The sequence below is a fragment of the Calonectris borealis genome, chromosome 1 (genome assembly GCF_964195595.1).
Source record: "Calonectris borealis chromosome 1, bCalBor7.hap1.2, whole genome shotgun sequence".
Taxonomy (NCBI): domain Eukaryota; kingdom Metazoa; phylum Chordata; class Aves; order Procellariiformes; family Procellariidae; genus Calonectris; species Calonectris borealis.
In genome coordinates this window covers 210,990,507-211,013,877 of record NC_134312.1, presented here as the reverse complement: position 1 = coordinate 211,013,877, position 23,371 = coordinate 210,990,507, and the positions used below count along the sequence as shown (strand labels likewise).

General features: G+C 42.5%; 1 protein-coding gene across 2 annotated transcripts in view; it reads right to left on the bottom strand.

Annotated features, from left to right (window-relative positions):
* Window positions 1–19,559: 19,559 nt before the first annotated feature.
* NOX4 (NADPH oxidase 4) overlaps window positions 19,560–23,371 on the bottom strand; it is a 104,734-nt gene continuing 100,922 nt past the window's right edge. For both annotated transcript variants that reach the window (XM_075140462.1, XM_075140470.1), the window contains one exon: window positions 19,560–19,840. In XM_075140462.1, the coding sequence (XP_074996563.1) occupies window positions 19,720–19,840 (121 nt within the window). In that variant the 3' untranslated portion in view covers window positions 19,560–19,719. The remainder of the gene's footprint in view (window positions 19,841–23,371) is intronic.

Here is a 23,371-nt window from a genome sequence, read left to right as displayed (position 1 = left end):
TCCTAACTATATTAAGCAAGTTTACCTCAGCCTTTGCAATGTTCCATGGGCATTTCACTATCTCTGGTGACAGTGCCTCATTTTCACATCGGCTAAGGTCGTTTTTACCAAATGTTACCCCCTCGCAAAGGACACGGCCAACAAGTTATTTCTGATTCAACTCCTCGGCTGTTGGTGTCCTCTCCACAGAAGAACTTCACCAGTGTTCCCCAGGCCTCCCTCCTTTGGCCACAGCAACTCATCATCTGTGGAAGGATGAAAGTGGAGCTTTGGCTCATCAGGTCTTCTAAATCCTACTTCTTGCCAGCACTTGATCATCCCCTCTTTCCCAAAAGCATGGAATGCATGATTCATACCTTGTGACCAAACCTTGTGATCTATTAGTGAAAGTCTCTTTATGGTCTTCTCAGAACATCTACCAATTCCCAGGCAAGTTTTTCCTTTCCCTTTTCTTCAGTGGAGGATCTAACAGCCTGTTTTCTTCCCCCAGAAGTTGCATCACAGAGACCTCAACCTAGCTCTAACTGATGAAAGGGAATTTGTATCCCCTTCATATTTGTAGGCATACCTCCAAGGATTTTTCCCCTTTAATTCCTACTCACGATATGACCCGGAGACCATGTCTGCTTTGAGAGGAAACAAAGAACACAGTAGCCCTGTTTCAAACAGTCAACGTGATCTGTGGCAGGGAATAAATAGTACAGTTTATATTAATCTTAGTAACTAGGACAAAATTGATACAAGCAACACATGCTGGTTCTCTCCACCATTGTGGGGTTTCTCCTTAGACCGCTGGCCTGATGATACTTTGGAGTTAAATCTCTTCAGAAGTGTATCTGACTCTGAGCACACAAAACCCCAACTGGTCCTCTTTCCTGAGCAAGCTGTTCAGGTTCCTCCAGAGTGGGAAGTGAACACCGCTGTCAGGTGGGGATTGACTGCACCGATCTTAAAGCAACTATTTTGGGAGAGGAGAAAGTGTCCTGAAGACATGCCTAATCCTTCCCATTGACTTTTCAGGGACTCCACATGCTGGCTTGGACCAGGCACCTAGTTTTTGGATGGCTCAGAGGGAGGGAGAGGACTCTTTAAGTACCATGGCACAAAATGTCTTCTTGGCACACCTCACCCACACCTGACAGGAGACATTGTGTTTTCTGTCTGGAGGCTACAATTGCAATGGCACAACCTTTTTTTTCTGAGAGTCTTGTTCGGCTTGTGCTTACTCCTGGGCTCAGACATATGTAAGTTAAGTGTTGAAGGACCTCTTCTCTTCATAGATGCTTCCCTGAGATGGCAGCTGGAGCTCCTTGTTTTTTATGGGGAATAATAGAATGCCATGAGGCTCTGCTTGCCGTGTAATCTCATTGAATCAAAGTGGGCAGAGCTTAAATACAACCCTGCCTTTTCCTTTTCTTCTGTCTGGCCAGGATGACTTCCCACGCTGTGTCTCCCCTTCTGAGACGAAAAACTTCCCATTGGCATTAGGCAGCTGGCTCAGGCTTGGGGAGTTCATTCTGACAGGCTCAATGCCAAAAATGCTTGGTGCTTGGTGCCATAAAATCTAGATCCTGTGTAGGTGTTGTGGAAGGAGTGACAGAGAGATGCACTTCACTCGTAAGAGAGAAGCAGCAATATGTTTATTGATGTAAGACAGTGACTTGACAAAGTCCAATGGTAAATGCGACAGTGGTTTAACAAGATTCGATGGCAAGGTACACTTGATTATTTACTGCACGGAGGACAGGGTCAGACAAAACTGTCAGGGGGACCCTCCCATTGAGTCATGAGGTTCAGAAAGGACCCCCTTGCTTTCTAAACTCCTTCTCAGAGAGGAGTCTTGGTGCAGTTGGATCCAGTCCTAGTCCCAGACTTGGTCAACGGTTTATGTCTAAAGGATTATATATGCGCAATCAATCCTTTATATCACTTAGCTAAGATTTCCAAGTTTAGCATGCTATTAGTCACTTATCGAGGATCTGTTGCGGCAAGGAATCTCTCAACCTCGAGGAGTAACCCTGAGAGGTGTCCCTACTCAAGGGGAGATCCTGGCGTGCAGCCCACTGCAGTGCAGGAGAGCTCAAAGGGCTCTTGGGCTGCCCACTATTCATGGGGGTGAGATGATTGACTCATAATCGTATTTACATACTGACTGCAGACATTAGTTTCTTCCAAATTTGGCTGGAGTCACACATTGACCAGCACTGTGGTTAGGTGGACGCATTGCCTATTGTGTTGTTATCTGCATCCATCAGATGCATTCATCACGGTTGACACAGGTGGTTATCACTTGAGCAGGATTAGGGGAAAAGTCAGGTCGGTGGCAGGGGGAGCACACCGTCACAGTAGGTAAGCAAGCTTGCAACCACACGCTACCTTGACATCAATAGGCATTGAAGTTAGGCTTGTCTGAAAGCACTTGTCAGATGAGGATCCCACCAGCTTCAGCACCCACAGACAAATTTGCAGTATCAGCACCATGTTGTTCCACATAAGGAAACAAAAATACCATACGGCTGATGTTCAGAAATCTTCTATAGGATACCTAGCAGCTTCATTAAAACGTATTCAGTACTGTTTGTCTCTGGCCTTTGCAGGAGACTGTTACCTCTGTGAAGTCTTTCATTTTCTAGCCTGATGTCTTTCTTCCCTGAACTGTTAAGAGTCACATTTAGTCAAGGCAGGACAATGAGCAGCTGTCAGTCTTTTTTATTCTGTTCTCCCTCCCACATTTTCCCCAAATTTGTATTTTTAGCACCTGTCCTCTCCATCGAGTTAAATCTGTAATTCACCATCTGTGTATACACATGTGTAGGGATGCAAGTCCTTTTGAATCAGTCTCCATAGTGAGCTGAAAATTGGCAGCAATGAGACCTTGTCATTAAAAATGGCCTTTTACTGTAATTTTTGTAATAAGCTCTGAATTAGATATGAAGTAGCTATTATAACTATAGAAAACCAACTTATTTCTGTATATCCATCTTGCATCCATTAGGCTTTCTGATGTCCCGCTTTATATGTGGACATTTCCCCAGGAGTCTGCCTGTTACCTCCTTCACTTGAGAGCGTCAGGCATGCAGAATTCACACGGTGCCAAAAAGTTCTGGAAATCTGCTGGATTACTAAAATATGTGGAGAAACTAGTTCTTTCCCTGCATACAGACAAAATCCCCTTTGAAACAAGAACTCAGCAATAAACGTTAATTCTGGACCCTAGCTGTGGCTTGGCACTTGGATCATCTTCCTTCATGCAACTGGATTCAGCCTTACCTGACTTCCCTCTCTTGTCACCCCACACTGCACTGTTCTATCCATCAGGAAAAGGGATCCTTGGGGGCTCAGTGGTGGGATTGTCCCACACTGCTGAGGCTGGTATAGTGATGGCAATGCAAAACAGCCCACAGGGGTGGTGCCCACGCTGTTGCTCTCTGAGTGTGTCATACACATTTTAAAGGAATTTGGATGTATAAAAACACCTCCCTGTTTTTCCTCATTGTTTTCTAGTAAAAGAAACATGCTCAGGCAATAATAAGCAAATAAGGTATTTTCAGGTTGATTACGTATTGTGGACAAATTTTCACACATTTTCCTGCAATCATAACAATGTTAAAATGTTTCTGGTTTGAATTGCTTCTTGGAAAATTTAAGTACAACCATTTCACTGCGCTACATTTTCAAACTGCTGTATATCTTTCTAAGCACTTCTGACAACAGTGCCATAAATATGAATAAAGGAGAGTAGTCTGCAGAGCCTCTTAACTCTTAAGGCAGAGCCACGCATGGGCTTTCCTTGCCTTGCATACCAATACAGCCCTCCTTGTAATCAGATTCTGTTTTTCTCCACCAGTGACTGATGCTGATGATCTTTTTTGCAACATTAATGTCATTACTCCCCTTCATTCCTTTGTGCAAGCTATTGCAAATAAATAGTTCCATATGCACCACAGAAGAAAATATATTTCTGGGAGAAGTGCTAAAAGCTTAAGTTCTTTGCATGTGACCCCTTCATGCAAAGACAAGAACATTACAAAAATGTAAAGCTATTTTGTCACAGAGCTGAACCTGTCAGGAAGATCTGCTAATAAGAACTTGAAGGCCTGGACTGTCTTCTCATAAATTTACTGGGAGATTGGCAGGGTGGAAAACACTGATCCATTAATGGTACTTTGCTAAATTTACTGTGGACTGATTTCATTGTCAGATGACCTGGATGCATAGAATGAAATATATACATGGTTAGATAGTTAGAAAAATATCAAATGACCAAGATCATGACAGTATCCGTATACAGTATTATTCATTGGTGTAATTATGAGAAAATGTGATTTTTTTTTTTTTAACTCAAGCACAATACACATCCCAGAGTAACAGAGTTACAGCCATTAGCTGATAGCAAAATACATATATTCATGGCAACAGAGAGGTGCTATATAACCGTATTCTTACTATAGTAGTAAAAGTGTTACGACATGTGCATATGTGTGTAGACAAGCCCTATACAGACTCTTTTTCCTGCTCCCCTTTCACATGGATGACATTACATCTATATCAAGAGCAAGTGAATATATGATTTGTCAAGTCAGAACAGCAGCCATTTGTTTTTACTTTGATCTTGTCAATTAATGCCACAGTGACCATGGAAGATACAGACCCCCAGAGAATCCAGGCTCCATGTCCTCTTTTATACCATCATGGACTTGAGATGATACTTTAAAATTCATTTTAGTCTTTAATTTTATAGCCTGTGGTCCCAATTATTTAACCCAGAGGGTTGACGTTCAAAGCATCAGCCTCCTATTAACATTGAGGGAGAATCAGGCTCTTGACAATTCTCATTTAAGAGCCTAAATGAAAATGAGGCATTTCTGTCTTCCCTACTGCTACCAGAAAAGGTGCTGGTCACTTTGGAAAATCAGGTCACTTCTAGTCAGAAAGACTTTTCCCTTTCGGTGGAACAAATATGCTTAAATCCACAAGTCTAGATACCAAGACTTAAAAATTATGGACTTTTGTCTCATCCTAGGAGCCATGGCACTCTAGAGCACCAAACAGGGATGTCTGCAGGGAGGCTGTCACTTTAGAAATTGTGTGCAGAGGTCTGGATACAGATGACACATCGGGGAACCACTGCAGTCACCATAACTAAGGTGACATTCTTCTACAATGAGACATACTACTGTAAAAAGTTACAGGAAGGCTCATTTGGAAAATTAATCTGTAGAGAGAATAGAAACTTTGGGCTAACAAAATTAATTTTCAGGAAAACCAGAAGAACGGTTTTGGGGAGGGAGACAGGACAAGCTGTTGGTTATTCAGATCATTAGTCATCAGTCCACAATGCACAATTTCAGATTAGAAAGTGCACTGTTATTAAGCTCAGTCTAATGCTTACGCATATGCTGAACAAGACACCAGAAAGAATAATGATAAATCATGGAGCCATTAAATTCAATGAGAATTAAATTTGGGAGGAGTTGGAAAAGGGAAATGGATGAGAAATGCAGATTATTTTAAGTCATCTCGCACACAAAAATGATGATGGGTTTTCAGAAGAAACAATCCAAGTTGCATTGATTAGAAATTATTCCAATGTGCCACTCTTCAGCCCTCCTGTAAGAGCCAGTGTAAAGAGAGTTTCTTATTTGCTTCAGCATTTTTAGCCAGGTTTTGTCAAAATAAACAGCCCCCCAATTTTTGTGGTCCCCTTCGCCTACTCTTCTTGTATGAACAATGAGATTTCCCTCTTGATCAAATGCATTTGTGAAATGTAGCATTTGCCATAAAAACTCTCCAAATATCAGACAGAAAATCAAAGCTCATGAGCCAAAATGCGTTTTGCCAAACCTCATTACTTGGCCAGGGGAAGGTGAGTGGGAAAGCATATTCTTAATGAAAAACACCATAATAATTTTTGATAGTACCAATTTTTCGTCTGATAACTCTGCCTAGCATGTCACTGACATTGTGCTAAATATAAATAAACACCTTTTCTATTTCCACAGCTCAGTAACTTCTCTGAAGTTGAGACATTAACTTTCTCTACATGTTTTTAACCTAACAACTAAAACTAAATGAGAAGGAATATACAGCGTGTTTTTTTTTTTTTTTATCTTGCAGCCGTTAAACTCCCCGTCCTGGAGGGATAGTGCCTTTTGCCATCATTATATCAACACCACTCTGGAATGAGAAAGCAAAAGATACAACCTTGAGATTAATATATGCAGTTTCAATGTGTATCCTTACTTCTCAAAAATAAATAATTACCCAGAACTTTTGACAGCAATTCTGAAAAATCTTAGAGAAGTCTGCACATTTGTATTGATCCATGTTTCACATGCAGTTTTCCTAAAAAAATCCACAACCCTGCCAAATGCAGAAATGATTAGGTGGACGGCACCCAGGACATTCAACGTCTTGCAGAAGGATTGAGTGGGTGCTTTGGTCCACAGTGCACCAGAAAGACCCCAATCATGTTACTGGGAAGTGGACTATGAGTTTTAAAACAATTGTTTCAGATTTGCTGTAGAATCAGCAGTGTCTTGAAGATCATAATAAAATATCAGCTCTCCATTAAGATCTATCAAAAGCAGTACAGTCTGAGCAGGTGCTTCAAATAAAACACTGTGAAATGCTTTAACCAGAGCAGACTAAAGAAAATGCTCAGATTTTGTTTCACTCAGTCAGGTTCTCAAGTGCTCATCTCAAGTGGGAAGGATTTCCACACACTTCTGGTATGGGAGGGAACTTTGTTCGTCATTGATTTTGGTGGGTTAGGGTCAGGCAGGTGCTGCTTTCTGTTCCCACTGTGCTCTAAACAAAGACAGGCAGCATGCAGAGGACTGATGTTCTTCCAAGTTCCAGTGGTGGGATGACTGTGTATAAGAATGAGATAAATTTCTTCTGCTTCTGAGATGGTCTTATAATCGAAGATACAAAAAGAATATATTTGTCACAGTCCTTCATTTCGAATGCTCTGGATTTATCAGAAATTTCAAGAGGTGGCATATGAAGTAAGCATGTGCCTAATGTTTTAAGTTGGAAAATGACTCTGGGTAGCTAAACAAGGGTGCTTAGTACAAATTTCAGGTATCCTACCCATCTGCCTGCTGTCGTTCCAGAGGATCCTGGGTCTCCTGTAGCGTATCTGCCAGGCCTATGTGGATGCTTCAGCTAGTTTAGGGCATCTCAAACAGTATTAGAGCCCCTGTTTAAGCAGTGAAATCCCAGCCTCCCCTGCCAGCAGTAATACATACGCACATATGCACATACACAATGCTTCCACGATTAAAGCAGTATGTTGTTAATTAAAACCAGGTCACAAACAGCAACTCAACCATGTTTTGCTCAGTCTTGGAATGGTTGTTTATTCCAAAGTCATGAAGCTTCCTGTAAATACCTTGAGATACAGTGCCATAATTACATGATGAATAAATGTATGGTGCTTTGTCAAATACAATAAGAGACACAAACTCACATTAGGGCATCCTGCTAATATAACAGAATGTAAAAATAACATCTGAACAGCGACAGAACTCAGCAGCCAAATACTTTGTCAGGATTGCCATTAAGATAAAATGGCTAATTCAGTCTAGTATTTTTGGGAAGAAGCATCCTTTCCATATTGCAACCAGGATTTTGCAATTTAATTAAACAAATTTGAAATGAAGGACTGTTTGCCAGGCAAATCCATAAAACTCTTTTCATCAGGCGTGACTGTCCCCATTTTTCAGGTAGGCAAAAAGAACGTGGGATTTTAGAAAGAGGCTTAATACAATTGGGTATCAAAACCTCAGTGAACTTGAATTCTTCATGTTACTCTGAAAATCCTAAGCAGAGTGACTGGTTTGTAAGGAAACTCTGTAAGACGATGGGATAGAGCCCAGGATTCCTCCCTATCTGATCCCTTTTTTAGCCAATGGTTTGCATCTATCCTCACAACACTTTGTAATTAAGAAAGGGACACTACGGGAAAAGATTTCTGCACATGACTCAGGAAAAAGAGAAGAAGAAAAAAACCCCAAAGGACTCAGGAAAAAGAGAGAGAGAGGAAAAAAACCCACAAGCTTTTTTATAATCAATTTTCTAGCTGTGCCTTATTATACAGCTAACTGGTAAAAGCTTTGCTTCATTTGATGGGAACTAGCAGAGACGAAAAGCTTATTGCTTACTCTTTGAAGGTTTACGAGGCATGCAGTTACAATAGTGACCTATTTAAATCCTTCCAGCCAGTGAAATATAGTTCCTCTGTTGTGTGGGGGGGCAGCAAGTTGAAGCTACAGAATGTTTCATATGGCCGTTTCATATGACAAGAATACGACTTGTTATGGGCAGGAACCCACTAAGTACTATTCTTGTTCTTAAAGACAAGCCTGGGGGGAAAAAGTAAAAATGAAAGTTCAGGACCAAATTTTGCCTTCTGTTCCACTTGGAAACTAAGCAGACATTTCTCTTCAAAGAATTGTACCACATCCTGATCTATAAAAACATAAGAGCAGATTGAAATTACATTAATGTAAACAGGCATCTCCGAAAAGAACATTGAGTACTCAAAATTGTGGACATTTATGCTAATATTTTCCAAAATGGTTATCTTGCACATAGAGATAAAAAAGTAAATGCTGCCTTCCTTTTTAATACATTATTTTTGTTTCAACTCTAGTGGAAAAAATATATAATTACAGAATTGGAAATTCAGAAAAAATTTTCTGGCCGTTTTCTTTTGGGAGGGAGGGAAAAATGTGGTCAGTAGTGAAAAAGTCAAGACCCGCAACTACAGAAAAGACAGGGCATTCATTTTTTCTATCACATCATACATGTTAACTGGAATTAACTACTTCCAAGGATTCTTTCTGAAAAGAAAAAATGGGAAGTTGAACTTAGTTTATTGCTTTTTCCAAATTTTAGGGATGGCAACAATTTAATCAGGGGTCCATATCTTCCTTCCTGAGACTGGATTTTGATTAATTATTTTCTGTCTGCATAGCACTCTGGTTCAAAGAAGTCCTTTGACTAGTGGGATCACAGTCTTTTCAGGATGCCCACGCTAGTACCAGTGTTCCCAGTTCTTGGACATCTTGGACCATATCAAACTCTCACATGGCTTATGAGTCCCAAATAACTATCCAAACTGAGATAAAAATGAATCATTTGTCTTCTTCCTTTCTGAGATAATTCCTAACTCTACATCTCATCACTTCAGAAAACCACTATGAGATAACGTAAGCTGTGGCTAAAGAAGGCTAAATGCCCAACATGCTCCCTGCCCTCAGTACACACGGCTGTCTCATGGGAGGGCTGGTGCGTGCCCAAGAGTCCATCGAGCCCCCAGCAGCCTCTGGGCCTCTCAGCCTCTGGGCTCAAGTTATGGAGCAACCCAAGTCTAGACCTGCCACAGACATTGCCTTGAAGGTTCAGATGACAGTGTAGACATGACCCTAGAGAGATGCTTTGCTTTAAAAGGCAGATACTCACTTGTCGAAGCTCAGATTGTGGTAGTATTGCTTAATTTGAACAGCACTTTTCACTAATGAAGGTTGGAAAGAAGAAAACCCTAAAGAATGTTTCCCCATTAGAAAATAATTGTTGTTTCCAGCTGGTTTCCACTCTCCTTCTAAGCATCTTGGAAGAATTTTTTTAAAACAGACATGTTTTGGACGTGCTAACACTTCCCAAGTAAAAAGATGGGGCTTTTTGTTTGGGTTTTTTTGTTCTGCTTTTTTGTTCTGAAATGAAAATATATTTATATAAACAATGTAAAACCAGAGAATGTGAAAAAAAACCCATATGCACATTATGGAACTAATATAGCTGGCCCAGCCAAAATATCTTTTGGAACATCAGTTTGAGGAAAAATGTCACAATTATGACTTTTCTCCTCAACTATCACAGACCAAGGGAACCCTTTCTTACTCAAATGTGCTTCATCAAATTTGCTCTTGCAAGTGATTAGAAGGAACACAGGGAGAGAAAAACTCAGTGGGATTAAGGGTTTCACAACCTAGCACATATGGGCTAAGCCTACTTGTTTCAGAAACAGATAATTAATAAGCCCAGAGCTTCATCAACATATGAATCCTAGAATAGGGTCTTGGTCACATCTGAATCTCAGTGAAAGCTCTGCTGTTCTGCAGTCACAGCAGCATCAGTGCCTCCTTCTCAAAGATGCAGAGCAGAACATATGTGTTGGGAATTGTCTGCTTAACAGCACAATACTTCTTTCCCTTTATAAACGATGAGCTCTCAAGCTCCCTGAAGCAAAGAAACCAGGCAAGGAAATATTTAATCAGTGAAAGGAGGAATTTATATGCAGTTGATAAAATAGGGGCTGTATAGAAATAGAGAATGTAATTGAAAAAAGCAACCCTTTCCATCACTGCCCGCTGTTCTAAAATGCCTATGTACGAAAGCAGAAACATGACTTAATTTCAGTGATGGCCACAAATGATCTGACTTTCACAAAACCAAATCCCTGATTCTCATTCGGAAGACGACATAATCTTTGCTATTATGAGTTTTCCCCATTTTCTACACAGCTGTCCTTGTGGCACTGCCCCTCCTCTCATTCTAAAAAGCATCTCCAGCATTGGGATGCTGCAACTCATCACTTCCCTAAAGCTAATCAAAGTGACTACAAGACCTCCATTGGATTGTGTACACTAGGAGTGTTATAAAGGCTGGTGTATGCTATGATTAAAATTGAGGACCTCTGCATTTCCCAAAGTGGCATTTTCCTGAGTTAAGGGAACCAAAGGGTGGGAGAAACTTCTTGACACAGCATGTGCTATGGAGGGAGGAAGAGCAAAAAGGAGGACTATGTGACATATGGATGAGGATGTTTCCAGCGATCCAAAGGTTAGAGCACATCTGTAGATGAAGACTGAGGGTATGCAGAGAGGAAGAGATGGATCTGAAAGCTCAGCTCTCACTAACCTTCCATGGAGAGAGAGCAGACTGAGATTAATGAAAGCACCAATGCATCCAGCTCCAACAGACAATGACACTTCACGATCAGGTGGAGATCCTTTGCCAAGTTGCATGTCAGCCATGTTTTTAAGCTCTGCTTGGGGACATTACGTTTTTCTCAAAAAGCATATATCCAACAGTTACAAGTGCTTAAGCCATCAAAAAGAATAATGCAATAGGTGAATCTTCAAATTCTTATCAAATATTTTTTAACAGTTAATTATGTTGTTCTGACACAATAAAGGAAAAACACAGCACTTGTATCTTCTGTGCAGAGATATTGCCATTTATTCCTCATGAACACTAGTGCAAATATGGGCAGGGTATATTCAATTGTCAGTGGAAGCTGACATTCACCGTCCTCATCTATTCTAGACAGTACATGCTTTCAAGCATCTAACACCTAATAAGGTACCATAACATGCCCTGCTCCCCAGTCCCTGAACAACGTGCTTCTACAAAGCTACAGAAATACAAAGGGTATGTCCATACCCTCAGCTAACCGCACGACTGAGACTGCACTCAAGAGTCAGACCAGCTCATTGTCTACTCAATTCACCCTCCAATATGACAGGTCCGAGAGCCTTTGACTTTCCCTGATGCCACAGTGTACCTTTAGGATAGGGTCTGACTCAGCACCGTTCAAAGATGTGCCGGCCAATGTTGTGACATGGCCTGCTTCTGACTACAGATCATGTACCACTGCTGTGTTTCTCCTTAAAACAGTTGTTTTCCTCTTTGCCTTAAACCTCGCCTCTTCTCAACAGCTTGCAGAGTTTCTGTGCAGCATTCCTAACCAGGCTGCACTGAGTGCAGCTCAGGACACAGTCCACTCTATATGCTCTCTGCTATTTTGCATTTCTCTCAGATAATTAAAGGGAGGAGAAAAGGCTCAGAGGCGTTATTTATTCAATTCAGAGGCAACCCGTTATCACTGTGTTACATTTCTAACATGCAAACACCACTACACAGCACCAGGAGGGAATCCGTTATCCCCGAAAATCAAATGAAATGCCCTGCTGTCGATGAATATATTCTTGGTTACAGCACAAGGAGGAAGTTTTTGCTTTTCCTCCCCCACCTCTCATCCAAATTTCTTCCCCAGGGTTGTAGAGTACGAGATGAGCAACGTGACCTTGCAATGACAGAATTTTAATGTGTGACTGGTGCACCAAAAGCAACGCAGCAGCATCTCTCTTCTCAGTGTTGCTATGTACACTAGACTTTATGTAACACGGCTTCTCATCCTCAAGGCTGCCCTTACCTAGGGTCAGCAGCAACGAACACAAAATTTATTTATTGAACTGTCAAAGCTACTTACAGCTAGCACAGAGAACTATACACTCCAGTATTTTGGTGAAAAGGAGTTAACAGGTAAAGCCATTCCCAACCCCAAAGCTGCAAAACAGAAGTAGATGTTGTTTGAAACAGGTTAACTCAAAAGAGTCAATGGTGGATTTATTTCAAAAAATTGCTCATTTCCAAGGTGTTTGCTAAAATACACTAGTTTTCTTCTGTGCTTTAACACCGAGTTGTGCATAGAAAGGCAATGTCTCTGCATATATTAGTTCTCAAACTGCAGGGAGACTTTGTGTCCATATCTAGACAATGGGGCTTGCTTTTAATTTCTAAAGTTGAGAAGCTGAGAAGAATGTCTCCCTCCTTCCCCTTTGCTCCCAGGTTCGAAATATTTCATCCTGTTCATTGCTGGCGTTCATCATCCTCTCCTGCCCTCCTTGGTTTGCTCCTCAATTGACAGCAGTTTACCTGAAGCTTCAGTACCTACTGCTGGCTTCTCCCTCCTGGTGTAACAGTACAGACTTTAGGAAGAAGGTGCAGATTTTGGGCTGTGCGATGGACAGACTTTGCCAGGAAGAAGCAGACAGCACGTAAATATTTTTGCAAGGTCTGACACCCTCAGAAATCATAGAACCATAGAATAGTTTCGGTTGGAAGGGACCTTTAAAGGTCATCTAGTCCAACCCCCCTTCAACTAGATCAGAGCACTGTCCAACCTAACCTTGAATGTTTCCAGGGATGGGGCACCTACCACCTCTCTGGGCAACCTCTTCCAGTGTTTCACCACCCTCACTGTAAAACATTTCTTCCTTATATCTAGTCTAAATCTACCCTCTTTTAGTTTAAAACCATTCCCCCTTGTCCTGACGCAACAGGCCCTGCTAAAAAGTCTGTCCCCATCTTTCTTATAAGCCCCCTTTAAGTACTGAAAGGCTGCAATAAGGTCTCCCCAAAGCCTTCTCTTCTCCAGGCTGAACAACCCCAACTCTCTCAGCCTTTCTTCACAGGAGAGGCGTTCCATCCCCCGGATCATTTTCGCGGCCTCCTCTGGACCAACAGGTCCACATCTTTCCTATGCTGAGGGCTCCAGAGCAGGACGCAGTACTGCAGGTGGGGTCTCACCAGAGTGGAGTAGAGGGGCAGAATCACCTCCCTCAACCTGCTGCCCACGCTTCTTGTGATGCAGCCCAGGATACGGTTGGCCTTCTGGGCTGCGAGTGCACATTGCCGGCTCATGTCCAGCTTTTCATCCACCAGTACCCCCAAGTCCTTCTCGGCAGGGCTGCTCTCAATCCCTTCATCCCCCAGCCTGTATTGATACCGGGGGTTGCCCTAACCCAGGTGCAGGACCCTGCACTTGGCCTTGTTGAACCTCATGAGGTTCACATGGGCCCACTTCTCAAGCTTGTCCAGGTCCCTCTGGATGGCATCCCGCCCCTCAGGCATGTCAAACACACCACTCAGCTTGGTGTCATCTGCAAACTTGCTGAGGGTACACTTGATCCCACTATGTCATTGATGAAGATATTAAACAGTACTGGTCCCAGTACGGACTCCTGCGGGGCACCACTCGTCACCGATCTCCATCTGGACATTGAGCCGTTGACCACTACCCTCTGCATGCGTCCATCCAACCAATTCCTCATCCACCGGACAGTCTGCCCATCAAATCCATACCTCTCCAATTTAGAGAGAAGGGTGTTGTGGGGGACCGTGTCAAAGGCCTTACAGAGGTCCAGATAGATGACATCGGTAGCCCTTCCCATGTCCACTGATGTAGTCACTCCACCATAGAAGGCCACTAGGCCGGTCAGGCAGGACTTGCCCTTGGTGAAGCCATGCTGGCTGTCTCAGATCACTTCCCTGTCCTCCAAATCCAAGGGCTCTGTTAAGAGGCAATCTACAATTGGGATGGCTTTCTACAGCTTTATCTCCATGCCCCTGTAATAATGGGCCAGATCCACTGCTGTTAGTACAGCTCCAGCAGCTGCTCTTACAAATATGATCCTTCTAGAGAATATAACGCTTCAGGCACAGCAAACCTTGAGCATCCACTGCAAGTTTGGAGATATTCATAATATCAGAGGAAGTGCACAGCATGCCACGGTACCAAAACAGATCCCATCCCTCTTACAACAGGGATGATACAACTAGCAGGATACTAAACCTTCACAGATACTCATCCAGCCCTTTAAGGAGCAGTATTTGTTGCTCAAAACCTTCTTGTACGAGCATTCATTATGCATGTCAGTCCAGCCTAAAAGATGCTGGCTAATTAATCCACTGTACTCACAAAGGAAATTCCAGAGTTTCTGGGATTTGCTGTGCTTAGTACAGGCACTAAAATATCAGGCTCTTCATGGGAATGAAAAGTCTTATTTCAGCTCCATGTGTTTCACCAGTGCCTCACTATAGTGACCTTAATGAAATACACCAGCAGCAGAGATGATGCAAACCCCAAATCACCATTCAGAGTTAAGTCGTTGGCTGTATTATATATATCCCTGAAAAATGTACATTCATTGCAGAAAAGCTCAGTTCAGCATGGGCATCAGTGGCATTTCGATTAAACCTTGCTGTTAAATCCTCTTTGTTAAAACAATAAAAACTGGTTTTATTTGTGAGGGGTGGGAAATCTCCAGACAAATCAGATGCATAATCCAGAGGAGAACAGATCCAGCTTGTCTTAAATCACACTGGCATGTTTATGAAATGACTGCCAGGCTGAACTGAAAATTAATCTCCCTAGAAGCCCTTTTATTTTTTAAACAAGTAAAAATTGCATTTTAATCATGATATCTCTTCTCTGACTTAGGGGGCTTGAACTGCTATGGGCAATGACTAGTCAGCCTCCTGCCTGCTTCTCTAAGCAACACCTTGTAGTTTGTAACTATAACTTGGTGCGTTAGTGTTGAATAGAGGCTTTTCTCTTAGGCAGCTGTTCTAAAAGCAAATTTCTTACAAAACCATTAGTTCTCTGCTCTGTTAGGCTATTATAGCTGAACTACTGTTCCCAACATGGCTGGTCTGCCACGCGTATTATCTGCCCCTTCTCAGTCAGCTCCAAATCGCTTTCTCACCTCTGTGCTAGAAGCATTGGAAGCAAAGGGATGACTCTGCACTTGCTTGCACTGGCTGCAAAACATGCTCCCAGGTTGCTCCGTGCTTATATCAAACTCTGGGCATGGATGCAAGCACGTGTAGTACGTCTCTCACCTGCAAGGCACATCTGCTAACAAGATAGGTGAAGATCTGCAACCATGGAAAACGATGGGGATTCAGCGCTGAGGGAGTAAGCCCGCGATCGGGATGCAGTGTGTGTGCACCAGAGTGCTGGTGGAAGCTGAATGTGCGCAGTGCTTTCGTACACATCTTCACATCAGGCTTGTGTGGGCAGGAGTCTTCAGAGAGAAGGTTTATCTCACTTCCCGTTACAGCAACTGTTCTCCAGTTTGTTGCAGCAAAACAATTGGCATTTTGCAGAAAAATGGATTTCGCTTAAACTTTCTGCCCTAAGCAGTGCAGTCACCGGCTAGGTGTCTGTGGTACGCACTGGTGTCCTCTCCCCAGCCCGGGTTCAAGGTTGTATGTAGTGATCTCTCATATTCCTTTCGGTCCTGTCTCCTAGAAGAGCAGATAAAAGACCAAGGAAGAACCCACATGCCATTAGAACCATATGCTGAAATAGAGAAGTGTTGCTCCAAACTCAGGGCTGGAATAATCATCATGGAGGGATGGGCTGTCCTGCAGACTTCAGAGGTGAAGGTCGCTCCTCATCAGGCCTTCCCACGCTCCATCAGGGCTCACCTCTGCAGTCCTTTGCTACGGCAGTGAACATTTACTCATACAAGTAATCTCAGTGCTACGGGAATAGGATTTCTCGGGTAAATCTGATTAATCCAGCTGTTAGCTGTGGAAAGCCCTGAGCCTCACACTCTGTACGAGGGCTGGATCCCCATTTCAGAGCAAGGGCTTGGTTTCCATCATGGCATGAAAACACTTGTGTCTTAAAGAAAAATCCTGAAACATTTATGATGAACAAAACACAAAGATCCCGCTGAGCAGACACTGAGGGGTCTGCAGTTTTGTGACAGACCGAGCGAGAAGTGGCAGAATACATGGCGGGATCCTCCCCTGCCAGCAGGACACTTACGACAGACCCACTTCCAGGACGCAGTTTAAAGGCTTAAAGAGACATCTAATTACGTCAATCCAGTTGATTTGTAAATGCAGAATTAAGCGCTGTCAGCCTTCACTTACTTGCCTGGCGCAGAGTTATACTTTCATGTACACTCGGTTTACAGATAAAAAAGCTATGGAGTTTAAAAGAGGGCTCGGCTCAGTTTTGCAAGCTGGAGACAGACTCAGAAGCAGCAAGGACAATGCAGTCTGTCGAAAGACCGTGTTTATCATAGCATTTGCCACTCCTGAAGCCAAGTCACAGTCACTAACCCTTAAACTTTTTACCCCTCTAAAAACCATAGCTCAAGGAAAAGGAAAAGAAAACAACTGAGGCTTTTAGCCTTTCCCCAAACTCACCCTCACCTGGTCTAGCAATTACTCATATGAGCAACAGAGAGGTTTGGTCAGACGAAGCTTTACACAAAATAAAACACAAATACAGTTGCATAGCAATTAGACAGACCTTTGCACTGCAAGTGCACTGAAGTGATCCCAAAACATTAATTAAGCCTCACAACACTCCAGAAAGGTAGACAATCCCAAGCCTGTTTTACAAGTGGGTCAGCTGAGGTTGGTACAGGACAAAGGCAGAAAGAGGAGACCCTGGCTCTGCTGGCATCTTGCTGACAGCACTGCCTAACGTCACAACAGGCATTTAACATGCCTACACGCAGCGTCAGCTCCTGCTACAATGCAGAACCAAAGCACAGTACTAGTATTATTATTTTAATTATAAAGCACTACCTATATAGAGGCTGAGCCAGAAAATATAATCTGTTTTAGCACAGAGCTAACTACAAAACTAGCTGCTCATTGTACAGTAATGGAACCGATATCTATCAGAGAGGAGATGTGAAAACACAAACAACATCATGATTAGACGACTCTAAACCGTATTTAAAAGCTATTAGATACTAGATCCTGAAACAAGAGGAAAAAGATCACTGTCTGGTTGTGGTTAATAGATGCAGTTATGATTTCAGTCATGCTTTAAGCTAACTGCCAGCAAACAAAAAAGGCTGCAGTATCGGCAATACCCAATATCTATGCATTTTGCCATCAGTGTTATGTTTATTATAAAACCCATGCAGGCTGTATTAGAAAGAAGTATTAATGATTAAAAAGGATCTAACCCTTTTCTGCATACCTCCAGTTTTACAATGATGGATGAATGAGATCCAATGGGAAAATAATGATCCTTCCAGCCTCAAAAAAAAAAATTAAAATCAGTAGCTGCAATGTAGGCTCCCATCTCACACTGCATTTCTATTTTGGCTTCTCTCTCCTCTAGGCTACTTTAAGAATTCTCATCAGTAGGAATACATCCATCTCTGGCTCTTTCCTTCCCCCTTGAATTTCAAATTGGGCAGAGCCAGAGGTAAAAACTTCAGTGCGAAGTCCAGACCCTGAGGAACACGTCCCCATGCGGCTTCACGGCTGCACCTCCACCCTGCTGCTCCTCTGAGGGCAACTCCTGAGCAGAAGCTGCCAAGGCAAAGACCGAACTCATTTTCACTAGTTACACATACGACAGGCCTATACTCCACCTCCTAGAAGATGCTTCCCTCTGAACACTGTTACTGATACTTGTAGACCCCTGTACAGAGTTTGTGTTGCGAGCTGAAAATTAGTGTCTTTCCTACTAAAATAAAAAAGGTATTCATCGGAAAGCTGTAAACCGAATCAAATGCACTGTGCTAAATACAGGTGAAGCACGGGCATGAGAGATGCTGAGCCGTCTTACGTCTGCGTGTGCTGCAAACACTGCAGGGTACCGTGCCCAAGCTTCTGCCGCAGCCTAAGGGGCAGGTTTTCAGCAAGTGTAAAGTGACACTGCTCTATTAAGATGCACTAGAACGATGCCTATTTACGTCAGCTAAGTACCCGACTCCTGCTTAAATGTCTTCTTCTCAGCAAAATAAGGTAAAGGGGGTAAAGAAGAAAGAAAGGAAGTTGGATCGGCTATTGGATGGAGGAAAAAAAGTTGCTCCTTAGAACCCAAAAGTTTTAAAGTGCCCATTTCGACCTCTAGCCCTTCCATGGCAACTATGAGCAGAGTGGAAAACAGCTGTCGGGAGAAGGGTAGGGGAGATTAAATTTGGATGTTTTGGATCTTCCCCTTTGGAACATACTGAAACCATACTGCAGCTCCCGCAAAGTTTCTGTCTGCACACGTGATGCAAAAAGCCACAGCAATGAAGGCTTCGTTCGTACTCTGCTGTAGACCTGGCCTGATCCTGCTTTCAGTGACATCAGTGCAAACAAGCGTGACTCCAGGGAAGGTACTCAAAGGATCACAGTCAACCAAACGTACTCTGGCACCTCTAAAATTGGATTTCAACCTGCTGCACTGTAAAATAATCAGTAAGAGCATCTGAATGCTTGAAGTATTTGACATTCAATGCATGTGAGTGCAGAATGAGTGTAACAACTTCCACATTGAGTGTGGGGTATAATAAAACATTGTATCCTGTCTGCTCCCATTAATCCCTTTTCTTGCTCCATCTTTCTGGCTGCATAAATCACACTTATTTTGCAAACTCACTGAACGCTGAATCGATGCAAGATAGAGAATTCTCCACGTACAGCTGTTTGCTTGCCAAAAGGCTGTGATTTACATCACGGCGGAGTCTGCCCACACGTGCTACACAGTTGCGCTCACTTTTCCATAGGTTAACTTACATCTTTCCCCATATTCCACCCTCTCTTCCATTCAAGGTGGGAACATTCAGATCCATTACAGAAGTAGACTAGCGAGAGTAACACTATATTTTAAATACAGAATCCCAATTCTGCAATGTATAAAACCTCTAAACCCAAAGCCACAAGATTTGTATACCAACAAAAGCAATAGGTCTTTGTAATACACTATGTTTTGTCATTTGGATTAACCTGGGGTTTGATTTATTGATCCAGCTTCAGAGGACTGAAGTGGAAGAAGTTCAAACGTTCCACAGATTCTTCTTCCATCAGCTTTTAAAGCAACCGTGTCTCTCCCCAGCTTCTGTACTTTTTAATTAACAGAAACAACTCCAAAGAATCACCGCCGCCACAAATATTGTGCAAGCGCATTTGGCTTTGAGCATAAGCACTTATTATTTGTTGGTATACTGCTGTACCCATCATTTTCCAAAGTCTTAAATAATCATAAATAAGAAAATCTGTGCTATTCTTTGGTACGTTTCTGTCTGTTTCAACCACAGCTGAACTTTTAAGTTGTACAAACAAAAAATTGCACTTTTATCTTCTAGAGAGTCTTGCTAGTCCAACAGACTTTCAGCTGAAGGATTCTTTATTATACTCAAACCTTGTCCCGTAAGAATTGCTGCTGTTGCTCAGTTTATGAAGTATCTTCGAGATTTTGTTTGGTCCACAACAGAAAACTCCAATGGTCTTCCTGTTAAAAAAAAAAGAAAAAAAGTTATGACATTGCAAATAAACAGTAACTTCTAACGATAGACAGAGTTGGATTCTGGCTTCACTGTATTATACATAAGCCAACTATGCATAGCTTTTAAGGCGAGAACAGCTCACTAGATCATGCACTAGATCATCACACTGAAGCCACCAGATCTCTCCCAAGTATCCCCACAACAAGCCCTATCTATTACTTATTTGACTAAGACAACTCTTGGAAAAAAGTGCCTCATCTTAGTCTCAAGACACCCAGTGATGAAAAATTAATACTTCCCACTCTAATTTTTTCCATGATTAATCACTTTTTTTTGTTAAAAATGTGTCTCGCTGTAATGACTTCATTAGTGTAACTCGTGATTTACACCAGCAGGAGATCTAGTCACTAACGGCGATTCGTTACACTAATGGAAACAGAGCACTACTAAACCATGATTATTTCTGGCAGCAGCAGAATAATTTTACCACTTTTGTTTCACATTAGCATGCAATCTTTCCTTCAACAGCTGTATCAGAAAGTCTTATGAAAAGCCAAACACAGAATACGATCCTTGTTCATCATCCATAGCTATCAGCCCGGGTTCATTAGTTAACCTCACTTTTTCACACCACTCCACCGACAAGAGCTCTTTGCTCTCTGGTCACCTTAAACACAGGCTGTAAGTCAGACTCACAGTCATACAGCATCCAAGGGCTCAGAACAGTAGCCAGCATGAAACAAAAACATCCACGAGAGCAGGACTGAGGCACTCATGGTATTCATCATCTCCCTTTTTTGACAGATGAGGAGAAGGGAAAGGAAGGAGCAGGGAAAGAGGATGCGGTGCTGTCTCTTCTATATCATGAAAAAAAATTTCTTCATCTTCCTGCTGAAATTGTGGCACTACAGAAAAAGATCTTAAAGATTTACTGGGATGGAGAGAGAGCACGGAAAAGGGAACATGACTCTAACTATTGTGATATACTGCACTCACCAAGAGGCTGGAGACTTGAGTTCTGGTCCCTGCCTCCAGGACTGTTTCAGTATTTTATACAGTAACTATTTAATATAAAATATCTTAGCACGTGCAGGATAATCAAATGCACAGTTTAAAGCTGCCTCTGTACGTGTTTGGTGAGAGAAGGGAACTAACACATACAAAAAGAAATCTTTGATGCATACTGTCAAGTGTACGTGCCTGATGCAGCAGCCCGAATAGCACGGCAGTCCACGCTGCACCAGCGCCCAGCAACACTGGCGGGTACAACCGAGGACTCACACATCAAAAAGCATCACAAAGTTACGCAGGTAACTGCAGTGGTGTCCTTGTGCAGGCACCTTACAACACTGACTTGAACTGCCTTCAATTACATCATCTCTCGTATCAATCCATGGCAAATATTCGTAACTCGTACTTTGCTCACCCTTATGTGTACCTATTAAACTTTCCTGTCCTGGCCGTACTCCTTTTAATGGCAAGGGGTGTTGTGTTGGTGGTTGGACTTGCAGAAATAATAAGAACACTATTGCTCGTTGCTCTCAAATAGGATGCCTCAGCACTTGCAGAACCTGAACACCCTCTAATCTGTGCACAGTGGAGAAAAAAGGTGCCTGAGCTGCCAGCAAGAATCTGTTTTCTACTGTGTATTTAATTGAGAGAATTAGTGTTGTTGTTTGTTTTCATTAGTCTAACTAGTACACACAACTGATAAATAAAACCCAAAGAGTTCGTCTGTCTTTCTCCCTTTCATTACATATATATAGCCCCCCAAAGCACAGATGTCTAAGCAGCACATACTGCTAATGTATTCCCATCCCAGCAACATCCTTCCAAGGTGCACAGAATTTTTGGCTAGTAAACAAAATCACAGAACGGTTAAACAATTTGCCTAAGAGACTAAGAAGGTCTCCTGAAACCCAGCTAAGCCACTGCCCCATGATCCAGAGGCTCTCAAACTTCCTTCCCGGGATACCCACCATCAGCATCTATTCTGGACATCCCTCCGTGTACCGCTTACCTCCCAGAGTTCACGCCCCACGTCCTCCCCACTTATGCCCCCCACTCCCCTGCTTGCAGATACCTTCCTCCCCGTCTCGTTTGGCTCCTGCCTGGCTGCTGCGACACAAGCAGGCGGGTGGCTGAAAGCTGCTACCACAGGGAGCAGCACGCTGCTGCCCTGAGCTGATGGGCTTTAATTGCCTATCGCTTGTTGGGGTCAATGGCTTATCTTGTTGCTCAGATGAAAACAGGCAGCTAGGTATCGCTGAGGCATAATGTCTGAAAATCTTTTGAATACCACTAACATGTTTATAATTAGGTAAACTGTGTTATAAGCCATTCTTTGTAATAATTATAAACTTTAATATAGGCTTTTACTCATTCAGAGCACTAAGCAAATAACTCCTCAGTGTCCTATGGGATAAGCAGGTCAGCACATATTTTTACATCCATTTTATGAACAGCAGGAGATGAGGGAGAGGTGAAATACTTTGCTACCTAGAAAGGACAGAGTCAGGACTTTAAATATTCCAGTTTTAAATCCCATATTCATTCCTAGAGAGATTTCTCCTCTACAGAGCACAAGAAATGTATCATGGTGCTCCACGCCTTCCTCTCCTACAGATATTCATGTCTTTTTCTAGGTAAGTCTCCATCTGGAAAAAAGCACGCGCCCGTTTGAACTAAGCAAAATTGAGAAAGCGTGGCAGCCAAGGCATGGTATAAGCTTTTCATCCAGGAGACAACTGAAACAAGGCTGCTGCTCCAACCCCAAAAAGGGAGCACGAAAAACAAGACTAACAATTTATTATATAAACTGTCCCAATGCATGTCCTTGGGACTGCTAGTGTCATATAAAATATCAACAGTAGATGGCACGCGTCTGCTCCTCTTAGTCCAGAAGAAAGAATCAGGAACCTGATGCTGGGTTGTCCATGTCACGCTCTGAAGGTCTGGCAAAGCTCAAGACGCTTACAAATGCACTTTGCTTATTTGGGACCCAAACAGCAACAACAGCCACAATCCACAAACCACAAACCAATCAGATGAGCCGTTTGCCAGCTGCGTGTTTATTTACATGCAGCTTTTACTAAAAACACGAGATAAAAAGTGGAAAATATCTTGGCTGCCCATAAACAAGCCCAAGGGGATGATTGCAAATACATGTGAAAGCCTGAACACTGGCACCAGATGTTGGAAACAACTTGGTTGCCCTGGTTTTTGGGGGGTTTTTTGGTTTTGGGTTTTTTTTTTTTTGTGTGTGTCTGTATTGCAGCAGGGTCGTTTAGATGGAAAGTTACTGGGAAATGAGAACTGAAATAAAGTTAGGAAGAGACCAGGAAATGGGAAGACTTGGACTATACAGAAAAATAGAAGATCCCGTCTTGTCCAGGGAAACAGGGAGAATATTTACCTACAGCAGGTAAGTTTATATATTTACCTACAGCAGCTGAGTTATAGGTTGCACTACTGACTATCATATAACGTGCAACTATATCTATAGATACTGACCTGTATATATAAAGAGGTGACAA